Below are 17,092 nucleotides of genomic sequence, written 5' to 3' on the forward strand. Positions count from 1 at the left end.
TTTTTAAATTATTTTTAGCTGCCTATTACACTCCCTCACTTTGTTACTGGATAACATGTAGTTACATGTAAATAGTGCAGTCATACTAATCTAAAATCAGTGTATGTTGTCGTTTGTCATGTGGGGTCAATATATTGGCAATGATGTGGCAGGGGGCCTTCATTGACCAGCTTCTGTGCCAGTACTCCTGCCTACATCTCCAGGGGTTTAACTACATTTTAAAGTACCTTAATGGTAGTTCAGTTACATTCATATGCACAGTGACTCAAGATAGTTAAATGACATTTTTGTCTGCTGAAACTACAAACAGTTGTTCCATGAAAGGAAAAGAATGATTTAAAAAGTGAAGGCACATCCAGGCAATGCATTTTTCAGGCAGTCACTTGAACCGTCTGTAGTGCTCGGATATGCAAAAGCCATGGATGTAGCTCAATGTTCACGCAGTGAAAGTCATCATGGCTAAACCTTCCAAATGTCATCACCATGGCCATTAAGCCATTATTGTGTACAAAACCAAAGCTTACATTCCTTGCTCTTTCCACTTATTAGTGGAGTATTGAAGTTTTTTGGTTTATGTTAAAACCTGTAGCCTATTATTTTTTATTGTTGTTGTTGTTGTTGTTGTGACAATTATTTTGTATTTTTTAAATTTGACAAAGTAGTTTGAACTACCTTTCTAATTGCTTCAGTTGACCAAACTAGATTTCTCTATAGGGTAGCTTCGCTCAACTTTCTAGGGTTAAGTAATCGATAGCTTTTAAAGTTATGCTTTCAAAGTAGATTTCACTGGCCATGGGATATCTGCTGTTAAACAAAGGCAAAACAGGAAACGTCTTCTTCAGCTAACTCTCTTACTCTAGGGAACTGTGTGAACAGTGAAATTTATAGCAAAACAATTCAATGATCAGAAAAAGGACAACAAACACATACACAGACACCCTATCTTCTTATTGGCTGCAGATTGTCTGTGTGCAGTCAGGTGGAGTCGTGCGTCCTCGTCTCGTGCGTCGTGGTGATCAGAGCTTCCAGAGGACAAAAAGCTTTTTGCGCTGTTGCTGCTGCAGGTACTTCACTGCTCGACTCGGACTGATCAGGTGAAAGGATGGCAAACTCTGACAGACCCACCACCGTAATCGCGGACGTCTACAGGGGAACATTTATCCACTCGACTCAAACCACGGCGGTACAGATCCTGGAAGATGCGCTCTTGGGAGTGGACACACAGGGAAAGGTTAGTCAAACTTCAAGATATATTAAATAGCTGTTGATCTGAGTTGGAAGTATTTGAAAAAAAAACCTTTATTATTTTTAGTTTTGAAAACAAAACCATGGGCTCATCCTTCGGCATATGGCTTGTTATCTACAATATAAAATAATAAATATCTAGGCTATAGCTCACTGTGGCTACTCTAAACCTTGCGCTAAAAGACAAAATTCAACCTGGACAGACGTCTGTGTTTTCCAAATATAAATCTCTTACCTACATTAAGTGTCTCCTACAGTGCTGTTGCTGAGCAACTATAACAATTTGGCCCAAACTAAGCTCTCCAACATAAAACATTAATGACATCAATCAAATACACAACAAGTGGGATTAAAGTCCAGGCAACATCATTGAATCTCCAGAGAAAAATAGACTCTCCCATATTCTCTAATTCTCCTGGACATCAGAGACCAAACGAGTTGCTGTTTACTGGATGACATAAGGAATATATATATGGTCTATACAGGAGTTGAAGTTAGATGTCTACTTAATCTTTTAAGTAGAGTGTGATGTTTCCAGCCCTCACAGTCTTCAGTACATGCAATCACTTTTTTGTAATCATGTTTTATTCCATTAACTCTTGGTTGATTTCCATTCTACCTTCAGATTGCTTTCATTGGAAAAGGCAAGGAGCTAGACAAACTGTCTCAGACATTTGGATTCAGTCCGTCTGCAGTCACTCAACTGAAACAATAGTAAGTAAAATATGAAAATGAATTACTGGGTTGCAGCAATGTGCAATTGTAGTTTACCGAACTTAATTGAAAGGAAGTGACTTCAATGAGTGAGAGAGTAACACTGTCTTTGAAGTTGGTTGACAGAAGACAGTAATGTAATGTATATTATTTTTGTTACACCACTTAAATATAAAAGATAGGCATGTATCATTGCATCATATGAAGGTCATTTATTGTATACACCATAAAAATCATATATATATAAAACACTTTTGATGCTTGCTCCACTGCAGTGAGTTCTTCATGCCAGGAATGGTGGACACCCACATTCACGCATCCCAGTACAGCTACGCTGGCACAGCCTTGGACATGCCCTTACTGCAGTGGCTCAATACCTACACCTTTCCTGTAGAATCTCGCTTCAAAGATTTGGAGTTTGCCAAAGGGGTCTACACTCATGTAGTGGTGAGTTTACTGGCATCAGAAAATAAGTGGATATCAAAGTCAGTACAGTTACATCAGTCACTGTGTCTTGTCTCTCCAAAGTCCTGTGGCACAATGCAAGTGTAATATTTTTGATATGTTTATAATATTGGCAGTAGAATTACTATCTGCTCTGCAATCAATAGGAAAAGTGGAAAATTCAATGCCTGTGTCACACCTACATAATCCCTAAAGCCAATAATTGAAATGAGTGCGAACAGTTCAGTAGTTTAACAACATATAGAAAAGAAAAAAATGCTGTTGGCTTAATCCTGTAATACGATCCCTGTGCTTTGCAGAAAAGAACCCTGAGAAACGGAACAACAACTGCATGTTACTTTGCTACAATACATACAGATGCCTCTCTCCTGTTGGGCCAGATTGCAAGTAAGATGTACAACACTTAACAGATGCACCACACTCACATTTTGACCTAAATCTTTTTCATTTTTAACCACTGGCCCTCTTCAGTGTTTTTCTATCTATAATGTGGACTGTGGACTGGAATTAGAGACTGAAGTGCGTCATGTTCTCAGACTATTTCAGTCAACTGCTTCTGGTATCAGCCATGACACAATTAATTCTCTAGCCCATAGTTTCAAATGATCACCTTAAACCAGTAGGTGACCTGTGGGTTGTTGTCAGGTTGCAAGTTCATATATGTAGGTTATGTATGTATATTTTGTCAAATCTGAGGGTTGGAGGTGACTGACGGCCCTGCCACAAATGTTAAATGTGGTGTCTGTTGCTAAAGAAAATATTAGCAATGTAAACCTGTTAACACAGCTACATAAAATTCTAGACATGTCGGTAATGAAGCGAGTGTTTCAGCAGTACATGTTAAGTCAGAACATACTCAGACATATTCAAACTGATCATAGTTTCCATACGCTTTGTTTAAATGTCTTGAAGAACACAATAAAAGACCTAAAGCCATCAGATTAATCCCAGTAATTGAAATATCAAGTTAAACTTACAATCAGTGATGGTAATGTTGTGGACTCTGTGTTAGACACACAGTTACTGTGTTCACCTTTACACCTTTTCCTTATCATCTTCATGTCATGTTACACAATACTGAACATGTTCACACACACACACACACACACACACACACACACACACAAAATGTGTAGTGATACAACCATACTCAGTTGAGCACTGGCATTTCACATAGTCATTTGAACTTGATTGCACATCAAGTTCATTGAACCCTTACCTTTGTCCTGTTCTGAGCGGTTGTTCTCTTTTTCAGAAAACTGTTAACAACGTAAGCATATGTGTGTGTATGTGGATATGTTTGAGTACTACCAATTCATGCTTCACTTATTCTTGTGTGTGTTTAATTTATTAGTGTATTCATTTCAGAGATGTAGTGATACATATAAGATATAGTATTATAAAAAAAAATATAAAAATATTTTCTCAGGAAAGAATCTTGTACAGTCCCAAGTTCAAGGTCCCAGTGAAATCTGATATAAATGCACATTTTCTGCCTGACTGGGAGTGTTTGGTCACAGTAGCACAAAGCTCTCTCACAATCCCTGAGTGGCCTGCTGATCATCTGCAACTTGTTGAAGCAGAGCCTTGTTACTATACATAACATGGGTGGGCGTCACACCTCACATGCCCCCCCTCTCCCAACCACATACCATTGGTGCAGTGAAGTTTTCACATTTTAAATCTGATATGTAATTGATATGGACATGACTAATCAACATTATAAATGTCAACAAAATTACCAATGATTAACATCAGCCATGTAACTGCACCCATGTACTTAGAGGTATCTTCATTTATTGGTACTTTCCCAGTCTACTTGCACACCCACATGTGAATTCAGTCATTTTGGCCTATAGACTTTTTTAATGGTGTTTGTCATGGTTCAGGAAAAGCCCAGGTGAAACTTTTTCTTAACACTGTCCATGTCAACTGAAACACTGATGTTAATGGAAAAAGATAAAGAATAACCCAGTGTTTGGGTAATATTAACTCAATGCTTCTGGCAAACAACCTTCTCAGCATTCAGTAAGACCATTTGTGTTTAACCCAGCATGTTTTTCTTGGTACAAGTAAAGCATCATTGCTGTGGATTCAACATTGTGCCAGAAATGTTCCACTGGGACATTGACCTTTTTTTCACAGCATGCCACAGCAGGAATGGCACAGGTTTGACTAAAAACATTAGTTAAGGCTGTACTCCACTTAGCTGTCCCAACACGGCTTAATAGGGTATCACAGATCAGAGCCATCATTAATGTTATCTGTTCCAGCTGCTGTGTGACACAACAAACCTCCCTCTGTAAAAAACATGTATTATTTCTTATTAACTTCTGAAGCGTCATGTAGTTCCCGTTCAACTGCTGTCGCCATCTTAATGCTCCTGCTGCTGTAGCAGCTGTATAGCATCTTCCTGAAGGCAGTTTTGTGAATTCTCTAAAAAGGGGATGAACAGGATCAGACGCAGTCGAACTTTCTGTTTCACCTCCATTCTGTATAGACATTACAGTTGTTTTTGCTCTCTCCCAATAATTTTACTAATTTCACAGAACAGGTTAAAAAAAATGACAGGCGCTGCGGTGTCTCCCAATAAACAGTTCTTTGTCTTATTTTCATTAATAACCAGAGCACTGTCTTCACACCATTTGGTAAGCTCACCAATGTGGTGGACCTTCTTGTATGCAAACTGCTGTGGATCAAACCACGGTGATTCATTTACATCTCAACAACTTTCCTACTTTGTTGCACCTGTTAAAACTGGAAAACACCCATATATGCATGCAGAACCTCTGTGTGTTAAATTACAACAAACTCATTAACAATTCTTGAACCTAGCTCTGTTCAGTTTCTATGTCTGCTGTGTGCACTGTATCTGATGTGTAGAGACAGAGAAGAGGGCTGAGCTGATATGCTTTTAAATGTAAACCGGCCCTGCTGTATGGGATTGTGATCTGGTGTCAACGTTTTGTGATTCTTTCCCACTGCAGATTACTGTCATAATGAGCTGTTGTTTGCATAGCTGTAGCACCCTGTCCATATTCATACAACACACACATTTTTCCTGCCCTAACTTTGGTGAGACATGAATATGAACTGAAGTGTCACACATTATGAACTAGTGAGCAGTTGGGTTAGTCAGAGATAAACGTGATTATATCAGTGTTCTGGTTTTTCTACTCTGACATACGCACACACAAGACAAAAAGGGCTCTTTTAATAAGGTCTCATATAAGGACACAGAGCAAAACACAGCGGCTGAAAGATTGTGCTGGGATGATAATTTTTAATTGAGATTTTTATGCGCATGTGTTTGTGTTGCTATGTAATTACAGGTAATTTAACTATAGTATGTTCAGTATGTGTTTGCATTCATACAAGATTAGTGGGATTAGGGCTTGTGAGTGACAGCAGGATTTGCCTCTGACATACGAAGGGCACAAATGCAGATGATGTTAAGACCGTTGATAAAGTGCGACTTTAACAATTGGGCACTGTGAACTCAGTATGGAATGATGTCAATGGGAACTTGTTAATGTCAAACATCTCTCAGATGCCTTTTTCACATTTAATCATTTTGTTATCATGGTGTTGATGTGAAGTGCATTGTGTTATATTTCTATGCTCACAATGTGCCATGTAAATAAAGCTGTAATATGTTGCCCAGTAGTAATGGATCTGGTGTGAGCTCGGTCATCTGTATTTTTCTTGCAGATGACTTTGGACAGCGTGCCTTGGTGGGTAAGGTGTGTATGGACAGGAACAACTCTGTGAAGCATTACAAAGAGACCAGTCAGGAGTCTCAAGAGGAAACCTGTCGGTGAGTATCATTTGTTCCATACATTATAGAGCAGAGCTAGTGTGCTGGAACTCCTTTGTGCATGTGCAGGCTCTAGCTATACAGTACCAACATTGTCTTCAACAGGATCAAACAGTATAAAAGGAATTCTTTTCAACAATTGCAACTTTTATTTAACACTGATCTTGGTTTATTCAATATTTATTTCAGCAGGCAGATTCTTAAAGACATTTTCAGTGTGGAGAAATTCCCTGGAGCAATGACTTTAGTTACACTGAATTTATTGAGTGTTTATTCGAAAAGGGGCGCAAAGCATTGCGCATGTTATAGACAGCTACAGAGCAACAGACATGGACTGTGTCATGGATAAAAAGCTGTGATGTAAGCATCATGATGTAAAGAGACAATCTTGAGGGAATTCCTTATGTCCCTCTGAGTGAGGAACATGTCAACACAACTCTTGTAGCTTCAGATTGTTTCAGAAATAATAAGGCAGTTTTTTTTAATTGCATGCTTGACGTGTAAATTCCTTTTTTACCATTACGACATTACCTTTGAAATACACAAATGAATCACAATCATTCTTTTGCTCCCTTAAGGTTCATTGCAGAGCTCTTAAACAAAAAGGTAAGATTATATAATTCAGTAAGGACAATTCAAGGAAGTAAGAAAAAATCACAGGTTTTCATCTTCTGTTACTTCCCTGTCTCCTCTGTTTTCTTCTTCTTTTTTTTTTTTGGGGCAGTACCCCCTAGTGAAGCCAGTTGTGACTCCCCGCTTCGCTCCATCCTGCACAGGAGCCTTGCTGGGACAACTCGGAGCAATTGCCAAGAATAACCACCTGCACATTCAGGTGAGCTCACTGTGGCAACCAAACCAGGCTATGTCCATGGGGGACTGTTGTCATAGAGACCTTTTAGTGTTGGACCTGTAGGGGTTTGAACAATTAGATAAATACACACACATTCACACAAACATGCTGACATGGAAGAATGAAGAACGTAAGTGTAAGCAATGCAGAATAGCTGGCTCTATCTACCGTAAATGCTTCTCTTGAAGACACAGTTCGTTTGACATTTGTGTCCTCATTTCCAGAGTCATATCAGTGAAAACACTGAGGAAGTGAAGCTTGTAAAGGAGCTGTTTCCTGAATCAGAGTCTTACACAGACGTCTATCACAAATACAACCTGCTCACTGACAAGGTGAGCACACAATCACATCCCTGCCTGCGCACACACAGCTGAGACATTTCTGCAAAAAAAAAAAAAAAAAATGAGTGCTGATATAAATGCTGACCATGGTTGATTTTATAATCGGGATGATTCACAGACTGTGATGGCCCACGGCTGCTACCTCAGTGATAAAGAGTTGGATCTGTTCAGAGAGACAGGAGCCTCTTTGTCTCACTGCCCCAATTCCAACATCTCGTAAGTCTCTGATAGTTTCACAAGACTTTATGGGACCAAGACACATGATGCTTTGCATAACACAGATTTCAAGATATAGAACTTAAAATACAGCATAACATATCACTATAAATGCCTGAATGAAAAGATATACAAAAAATGGCACTTTATTGATCCATGTGCTGGAAAAAAAAGTTGTTGAATTTAAACCAGAAAAAGAAAATATTATGAATAGCCTCAAATCTATCACGTGACAGGAAAGTAATGCATGATTTTGTTTTTTTTTACCGTTATTTCACTGTAATAGTCATGTCTCTCTCTCTCTCTCCATCTACGCAGGTTGTGCAGTGGAATGTTAAACATCCGCAACGTCCTGAACCACAAAGTGAAGTTGGGGCTGGGAACAGGTGGGAGCAGTGCAACTGTGTACACGTTCAAGGGCCACACCACTTTTGACAAAGTTTGTTACGTTGTTAAGGAGTAGTAAAATGATGTTTGGCTTTGTTTTGGAAAACACCTTGTACGTAGAAGCATGCATGTGAGCTGTGGGCAAGGAGAGAAGTGAGTGTGTGTTATTGCAGTGAGATTGTTTTGCGTTGTTATGATGCATCATCTGGTTCTACAGCTGTCAGTCAGCTGAGAGGTCTGACACAGTGGTCAGCTGACCATCAGCTGATCACTTTATTTATCTGGGTTCAATATCCTTTTCAAAGTAAAAATAAACCAACATCCGATTTAAGAAGCTATTTCAGGCCTAATAGCAGAACAAAATCTAAAAATTTGAAATGGACACACTGTTTTTTTATATCCTCAATACAAGTTTGTGAATGCTTGTGTCTTGTGTCTGTGTGTATGCCTGTATTCATTTGACCTATCTGGACAGATGTGGCGGGGGGTTATTCGGCCTCTATGCTGGATGCAGTGAGGAGAGCTTTGGACACGTCCAAAGTCTTGACCATCCAGGATCCAGACCATGACACGCTCACCTTTGAGGAGGTGTTCAGACTGGCCACACTGGGAGGCAGCCAAGGTAAGACACAAACCCAGCTGTCCCTCAGGAACAGACTTATACTAGCACGTTGTAGAGAATACAATGAAAAGGTGTTCGGTCCCTTTGTCATTTTTCGTGCTGAAGGGTCTTTGCCCACTCTAAGTCACTCTAAGTCACTTAGTATAAGAGTGCTGCAGCAGAAATGCTTGCAATGCCTTCAAAACACCAGTAGCTGTGGAAACAAGAAAGTTTATCGATGACTGACTGTTTAACAGGAGGACAGAGTAAACAACACTTACTTTCACTTCATGTTTGTTTGTAGCCTTGTCCCTGGATGACCAAACAGGGAATTTTGAAGTGGGCAAAGACTTTGATGCCCTGAGGGTGGATGTAGCTGCTCCTGGAGCACCCATTGACCTGATCCAGAATGAGGACCCAAAGGTTTGTTGTTGTGCACAGTCTTAATCCACCAGTGTGCAAATAAACACATTTACACACAAATTAATATTACCCAAAAAAAAAAAATTTAATTTTAGGGTAATCCTAATTTACCTTCATTTTAATTTCAGATTCTGTTGGAAAAGTTCTTAAATTTGGGTGAGTGTCAATTTCAGTTTAGTTGTTCAAACTTTTCAGACTCTCATTCGCCACTCACTACTACCTGTATGTGTGTCTCCGTTTTTTCCTCTGTTACAGGTGATGATCGTAACATAGTGGAGGTGTTTGTGGCCGGGAGGAACGTGGTACCATTCACAGAGCCAACAGACTGACTGAATTCTGCATTAGCTGGATCACTGCACCATTGTAGACAAATAAGTAAGAAAATTAAGTATCATGGTAAATATTTGAGTGTTAAATCCAGAGGTTAGAATAGGTGATGTGCTATTTATGAGGTTCTCTGAGGGGCATACAAAATTGTGGTTGAATTCATATTGTTCCCTAAGTCTTAAAGCTAATTACTGGGTTTTTAAACAGGGAAGAGGGACTTATTAAGCGCTGTAAACATTGCTCATTATTTTTGCACACTGAAATATATTCATGCACCAGCAGTTGCTGCTGAATGGTCCAATTTCCATGCTTGTGTAGCTAGAAAATGTTTTATATTCGGATGACTGAGATTGACTTCAGTTATAATCACAACTCATGCAATTCTTTCACTGTACACTCCTTTCAAATGGATTCAGTCCTGTGTTTAAAATAACACAATCACATGATTGTGTTATTTGAGGTTTTTTTTTTTTTTGAAGACTACAGTATGCTTCAGATTGCAGCAATCAGTGTGGCGAAACTGTGGAACTCATGATAGGTTGTGGTCTGTTCTGTGTATGAACTGAAATGAGAATTTTATTTTATTAACATTTAGCCGAACTAACTCGCATCTGATTCACCTCAAAATCCACATCCTGACCTGGTGCCTTATTACCAGAATCAATTGCTAGTTTTGGTATATTAACTTTAGATTTACTCATCCATTCCAAATCAAATGGTTTTACAACTGAGATTTTTGATTGTAATTGTTGCCAAAATGGAATATACTTATGTATTTATATCACCATTGTCAAGTAATCTTAATAAGGAAATGAAGGGAAATTACGTGGACTGATTGCTGAATATGTGTATGTCTTAATAAACATGGTTGCATTTAAGATAAGCTTACTTTTTTACTGTAATATACTTCATTTTTATCACAACACATCACTCTATAACACCAAATTGTATGTGTTTAAGATGTGATGACATGTCACATCACGGGGATTGAAATAAAGAAACCACCAAGTCTGTTTTAATTTTTTATTGCATTTTTGTCTCATTTGCAGTAAATTGCACAGCAGCTACTGATCAGTGATCATAACCTAGAATGAAGGTAAAGGTTACAAAATGCCCACTGACCCTTCCAACCCACTAACAGAGCAGTGTACCGCTCCCATAATAGACTACTTTTACCATCTGGGCCAGACAGCTCAGAAGGTGAAATGGTAGAGACATGTAGAAGCCAATTGTTATGTCCTACTGACAGCAAGGCCTCTGCTCCACTTCAAGTAGACCATTACCGCATATACGCTGAGACGAAGAGGTCATGTCACAGCCACTAGAGGGGGACACTGTACTGTACTGTACAATCCGTAATTACTGTACTCTTCTCATTGGTTAGAAATAGTAAAGTAGAAACAGTATATAAAGTCAACCAGGTTAGAGAGTGTAGTTTCATTAAAAAAAATTGTCTATTGGCCCAACTTACAGCTCATGACAAATATAGTGTCAAAATATTAGTTGCAGCCAGTAAAAAAGAAAAGAAAAAAGCAATAACTAGAAAATGTGAAGGTCACACCCACTTTCATCTTTCTCTCTCTTGCAAATTGAAGACTATTCTATGATTTTTGTTTTTGTTTTATGTGCTTTGTTTTTTTTTTTTGAAAAATACAATTTTATGTGTATGTATTGTCTTTTTCCTCTGTGTCGCTGTGAGTCAGATATTTACCATTTCCATTTCAAGTGTTATGATTTACAGGTATTTAAGCATCAACACAAAACATTTCATGTGTTTGTTTGCTTAGAGGACTCAATAATACACGTATCGATTTCTCTGAAAATATAACCCATAACATCATAGACTGTGTATAAAGACAGTCATATATAGTTTACATATAAATATACACATGCAGTGTATACATATGCAGTCTGCACTTCAGATGTACTATACTATCATACAGTAAGGATCATTATATACGAAATTATGTGTTGCCTCTGGTAACCAAGTCTGTTATTTTTTGCTTTTGATTTCATTTAAACCATATGAAGCAAATGAAACCAAAACTATCAGTATGATTTGATACCGGTGGAGGTAAGTGAAAAAGTAGACTATATATTTGACATTTAATTAAGCACCCTTTTAGTTATGGGCAATCACTGAAAATTTTATTTTTCACTTTTGAATGTTATCTTTTATTTACACTTATACAACGGTATAAGTTAGTTCTGACGTAATTTGATTGGAAAAGAGGCATTACATTAGTACAACAGCACTGGGACTTTTAACTATATCACTCCGCTTCACAGGTGTTCTATTAACCCTTAATCAGCGTTACATTAACGGTCGTTATCTATCTTAGATTGCAACCAACTTTGCAAAGATTAATATATTTCCAGAAATAACATTTGAATTAAATGATGTATGCTCGGCATAAGAGGATGAAGGGAAGAACTGGATACTTCGGCGCACACCTGAGGTAACATGTAGACAAAGTAGCAAGCTAGTGTGCACTGTGCAGGTCAGGAAAATGTTTATGTGTTGCTAAGCAACAGTCCAGTGCCAGTCCAGTAGCGGAACTATTTGTGTTGGCGTAGCAAAATAAATGATGAAATAAACAAACTATTCCCAATCCGTTTTAGTTTATTCAACTAATATGGCGCTCGTAGAACTGTTGTATAAAAGCAATATCACACGAGAGGGAGTGATGTTGTACTGAATATCAGCACGACTGTGATTCGGTCAGACAATCCGAAACTTTGAAACTGCTGATCGGCCTTGAACATAGCTTCATTTGACCACCGCCTAATTGCCCTCAATTTGGTCTTTCAGGAGGACATTATCACTCAGGCTGTGCACTGCCGCGTCACCACTCACATTGACAATATGCACAGAATGATTATATGTGGTTGATTTAGGATTCAGACCTCGGTTGGATTTCAAGGCTATTCCGTGAGTTATTCGCAGCAGTGTGCACAGCCTGAGAGGAAGTTGTTCTTGTGAGACTAGACTCAGGGCTGAACTGTCCCAAGAACCTAAAGTCAGGAAGTGCTGTTGTGTGTCACGAAAGTTTTAGCAAAGGCTGCGGAAATTTTCTTTTACTGTATAGCCCTGTCGACTTTCTCTTTGGATATCTTAAGCGTTCCAGCACTATTACAGCCGCCAGGTAGGTGTCAATGCAACAGAAATTCTTCCGTAGGTTATTACAAGAAATTCCCTCTCCATGTCAATATACTGTATATCAATTAAGTAAATATTGGCATTAACAGTAGCCTAATCAGTGTACAGTAACCTATAGTTGAGTCAGGGTAACTACACATTCTTTTGTCTCGCAGACTTGTGTAGGCCTCTCTTCTTAAATGTAACAAAAACAAAACAATAAAGTAATATAGCTGTGAAAATAAATGAATAATATTGGTAAATAAATAATAATCAAGTAGTAAATAATAGTTTATATGATTGCAGTATATATCTGTCCTGTTAATCATATCATCATTTCCCATGAGCAGCAGGGAGAAGCCTCCACATCTCACACATCCAGCATCCTCCTCATCACTGCAGCCAGCGACCGCTGTCCTGCTATGCCACTGTTCCGGGCCTTGGGTGAAGGTCGTCAGTCGAAGCCCCGGGCCAGGTGGACAAGGGTGAAGAAGTGGATGGGGAGCTGCAGGAAGACAGATGAAGATGGCTCTATCCCTTCGTTGACACGGCTGTGTCTGCTTAGCCTTGCTGACAACATGAAGGAAGTGTGGGTGAAAGACTATGCTGACAACTACCTGGATCAGTATTCCTTCAGGCACATAATGGGGCCTTTCAGCTTACTGCGTGAGTTTGTGGGTACTTAACGGAAAAATTGACCTGCCTGCTTCCGCTTTGGGACGACAGCACATGGGTGTGATTGTAAATAGTTTAAGTGACTGTGTCATGAGTCAGTGATCACATATTTTGTCCCTCTCTTAGAGATTACTTGTTCATTAATTATGTTAACTTTTGCAACTGTCATACACTGATTCACTGCATCAGCAAAATGCTGAAGATATACATGAAAACTAAAATATGCCCTATAAGGAGAAATTAGACATTTTTACTATCATGCAAAGTGAGTCAGTTATGAAAACGGTTATGAAGGGCTTCAGACTTCCTCATGTGGCTTTTACAGCTTCCCTCTGTCTACAGAGTAAGTGATTTACAGAGTGATTGATCACTTCTAATCCTGCTACTCCCCCTGTCTCTTTTGTTTTTTTTTTACCCTCCCTGTAGCAGGTAGGCTGGTCGAGGAGCTCACTGGGATGCTGTGCACCAGAAAGCAATTGTCCCGGGCGGCCCTCCACCTCCTGCTGGTCCCCCAGCTCCGTGGCCTGTCTCTGGACAGGTGTCCTGGTCTGGTCACATCCGCCCTCTGTGGCCATATTGCTGCACGTTGCCAGGTCAGATAGAAATACTGTGTCCTTGCCTCTTTCCTCTAGTGTTTGCATTTCAAAACCAGTGTTGTGTTCAGCTGCACATACACTGGATTATCGTGTCTTATTCAAAACGAGAAACATTTTCAGACTCTTATTTTTGTGGACTTTGTGATTGAAATCTTGTCAGTGTTTTATTTTCCTGATGTTGAGTGGGGCTCCATTTGCATAACCCACATCTTAGATCCATCCTTCCTATTTTAAACATTTAGCATACTATGTGTGTGTATCTAGGCTATATACTTTCAGAGCTTAAAAGCTTTTTGTTTTTCTAAAATATAATTTCTTGTTATAGTAGGCTATACAGAAAAAAAAAACCATAGCTCCCAAACTACTACATTGGAAAGTATACAAGTAGTTGACACTATTTATAGATTTGATGACGGTAAGAGAAATAGTCTGATGTCTTGTGTCTGGCATGCCTTTATATTACTTCCTTTTTGTCTCAGGGTCTGTGGAGTCTGGATCTATCTGGAGCCCAGCAGCTGCCTTCAAAAGTCCTATCTCAAACTATCTGCTGTCTACCTGCCCTCCGCTCGCTTTCACTGGCTGGTATGCATTGTGACGGATGTGTGATCAGGACGATTGCCCAACACTGCTGTTTCCTGCGCCATTTAGATGTATCCCGCTGTCATTTCCTTTCCCCTGCTGCACTACTTCCTCTTGGAGGTGGGGATTTCTGTTCATCCTCTGCTAGCTCTTCTTTTTGCTGCACCTCTACATCTCAGTCTCCTATTTCCTCTTTCTCCTCTGACCCCTCCTCCTCCTTTTCTGCTCCCCTGTCTCCTCTCCCCCTCCGCAGTCTACTAGCTCTGGATATTGGGTTTGGGGAACAAGAGGGAGACCGTGTGGCGGCAGCAGCCTACCTACTCCTCTCCCTGCCTGACCTGGAGAGAGTGGCCATGGAGGGCCTTACGCAGGCCTGCTGTCTCATTGAGCACAGAAAGTTTAGCCAGACAGACGAGTTCACTGAGAGAGAAGGAATACCAAGGTTGAATCAGGTGTGGAGGGAGTGGAGACACAGGCAGAGCATGGATAGGAGGAAGAGAGAAGGAGCAGCAGCAGTGGATGAGGAACATGAGGATGAAGAGGAGGAGGAGGAGGAGGGGGAGGAGGAGGAGAGGATATTGTGGGAAGGGTATGATGGTGAGAGTGAGGAAGATTCAAGTAGAGATGAAGGGCTCAGTGTGTCTCTGAACCAAGCAGAGAAAAAAAGGGGAGGGGGAGTTTTGTCACAGTCAAGTGATGGACACCTGATCCTGCGTCTAAAGGACGTCAATGGCTTAACCTGTGACTTCCTGGACAGTGTAGGCCGTTTATGTCCAGACATCTACTCCATATCTGTGAAAGTTGATGATGATGATGAAGATACTAGAGGAAGACGCCAGGGGTCCATGTTGGCTGCGGGCCTCCAGACCTGGTCAGGCCAGCTACAGAGCCTTTCAGTACATTTCCTAGGCCCACTGGTAGATCTCCTTCCTGCCTTGCAAGTTACAGGCTCATCCCTAGTTTCTCTCACCCTGGAGGGTGTGAAAACCAGCCCTCACACCCCTCTACTGGAGGTCATCAAAGCCTGTCCCAGACTCAGAGATCTGCTCATCGCTGCTGAGCATCCCACCATACAAGAGGAAGAAGAAGAAGACCAGGTGGATGCGCAGGATGATCAGGATCTTCCACGGCTGCCTAATCTTCGCTCTCTCACACTCCAGTAAGGCTACTGATGAGGTACACTGGTAGTACACTAGGAACTATTGACCCTTGTTTGAGATTTCACATCAAAAGTTGACCTACTGAGTCTGTGGATTTACTGTTTGTTCCTGATACAGAATGCACATGTAGGCATGTGACACAGCTGTGATGTGCCTTGTGAGGGAACTGATGATGTTTCTCATGGACCTAATACAAATCTCAGTTATAATGGTAAAATTAAAACTGAGGCAATCTGGAATCAAGCATAATGTATTTTAGTTTTATCTAACAGGCTGATTTGCCATCTATGTTTTAGGAAATAGAATTACAAAATTTTAATTAAATAATTTGTAGTGTGCCTCAAATGTTTTGTGTATTCAACTCTGGACTCTAACAATAAACAGTAATAATTTGATAAAAACAGCAGATTAAAATCAGTTTGACTACCTATCAAAATAATCCTCTTTGTCTTCTTTGTTTCCCCCATATGCCTGTAGTTTCTCTGACGATCACAGCCAAATGATGCCTTTCATGTTGTGGATGTCCCTGAGGAAGGAGCTCAAGTGTCTGTTGACTGGTTCTCTATTGCTGGAGAAGCTCTCACTGGTCTCCCTGCCGTGCCCTCTGAACTGCGTTTTACAGGATGTACTGCGTGTAGGGATCCAGCACAGGTATCTCTCTGCGGGTTCCACAGATTTACCTCCCATGCCACTTGAACAAGTACAGCACATTGACCTGCAGCGGACAGATGTGGAGATGACAACAGTGAAAAACATAATGCTTAGGAGCAGGAGACTCAAGTTTGTTGATTTGAGTCACTGCTGGCAAATCAGGTATTCTGAGTGGTTGAACTGTAAGACATTCAGAGAAGTTAAAGTTGTCTGGGTGTAGTGAAGAGATGGCCAGCTTCCAATACAGGAGTAACACCGCTGGAGGAGGATAAACAATGCATCAAAGTATTCAAGTAAAAACACAGTGCACACTTTATACAGTGTCAATTGCAGTAGTATCTAAGCTTGCATGACTATAATTTTATAACATTTGTTATTTTTTTCTAACACAGACACAGATTGATTTTTCAAACTGTTTTTGTGCTGACAAATTGCACTATGCCTTTAATTCTTGTATCATATCAAAACACGTTGGACTTATTCCTATAGTGCCTGGGATGAATTGCAATAGTTTTGTATCATCTTTTTTTTTTAATCTTTTGACTGTCATGTTCTTCTAAGGTAATGGTACATTAAACAGACAACATGCAACGTATGCATGTGAAACCCCATGGTGTGTATCTCCTATCAGTACACTATCAATAAAGAAGTGAGAAATCTTTATTTCCTTGAGTGCTGTTGTTCCTCTGTAAAGAAGGGACCAGTAGAAAGGAGGAAATCATAATAAGATTGAGGTTGGGGTGTACCAGCCTGAATATTACTGCATCTAATAGGCAAGTGTCTGAATTCATATCTACTTTATTGGCATGATTAATATTGTACACTATTGCCAAAGCACATTGCTTTAGTTTTGCAAAGCAAGTATAATAATTCTGAATGTAAGAGATAAATATGACGAAGGGTTGG

The 17,092-nt window shown here is 39.9% G+C and overlaps 2 protein-coding genes across 3 annotated transcripts; both read left to right on the forward strand.

Moving 5' to 3' along the window:
* The first annotated feature begins 985 nt into the window (after window positions 1-985).
* gda (guanine deaminase) lies at window positions 986-10,405 on the forward strand. The gene is made up of 14 exons (XM_023418398.2): window positions 986-1,231; window positions 1,871-1,959; window positions 2,235-2,406; window positions 2,724-2,811; window positions 6,136-6,241; window positions 6,820-6,847; window positions 6,966-7,073; window positions 7,316-7,423; window positions 7,551-7,648; window positions 7,967-8,034; window positions 8,511-8,657; window positions 8,941-9,059; window positions 9,188-9,215; window positions 9,315-10,405. Exons 1-14 carry the CDS (start codon window positions 1,103-1,105, stop codon window positions 9,386-9,388), a joined length of 1,362 nt encoding a protein of 453 aa, XP_023274166.1. The 5' UTR covers window positions 986-1,102; the 3' UTR covers window positions 9,389-10,405.
* A 1,834-nt stretch (window positions 10,406-12,239) lies between these two features.
* LOC111663860 (uncharacterized) lies at window positions 12,240-16,849 on the forward strand. 2 transcript variants are annotated; one of them, XM_023418216.2, is made up of 5 exons: window positions 12,240-12,532; window positions 12,876-13,191; window positions 13,627-13,793; window positions 14,276-15,551; window positions 16,013-16,151. In XM_023418216.2, exons 2-4 carry the CDS (start codon window positions 12,948-12,950, stop codon window positions 15,536-15,538), a joined length of 1,674 nt encoding a protein of 557 aa, XP_023273984.1. In that variant the 5' UTR covers window positions 12,240-12,532; window positions 12,876-12,947; the 3' UTR covers window positions 15,539-15,551; window positions 16,013-16,151. The 2 variants fall into 2 exon arrangements, with proteins under 2 accessions (XP_023273984.1, XP_023273983.1); XM_023418215.2 differs by having other exon boundaries at window positions 12,251-12,532; window positions 14,276-15,534; window positions 16,013-16,849.
* The last annotated feature ends 243 nt before the right edge of the window (window positions 16,850-17,092 follow it).

This window comes from Seriola lalandi, unplaced genomic scaffold (assembly GCF_002814215.2).
Source record: "Seriola lalandi dorsalis isolate HSWRI2012SDOR001 ecotype SW California unplaced genomic scaffold, Sedor1 jcf7180002054581, whole genome shotgun sequence".
Lineage (NCBI taxonomy): Eukaryota > Metazoa > Chordata > Actinopteri > Carangiformes > Carangidae > Seriola > Seriola lalandi.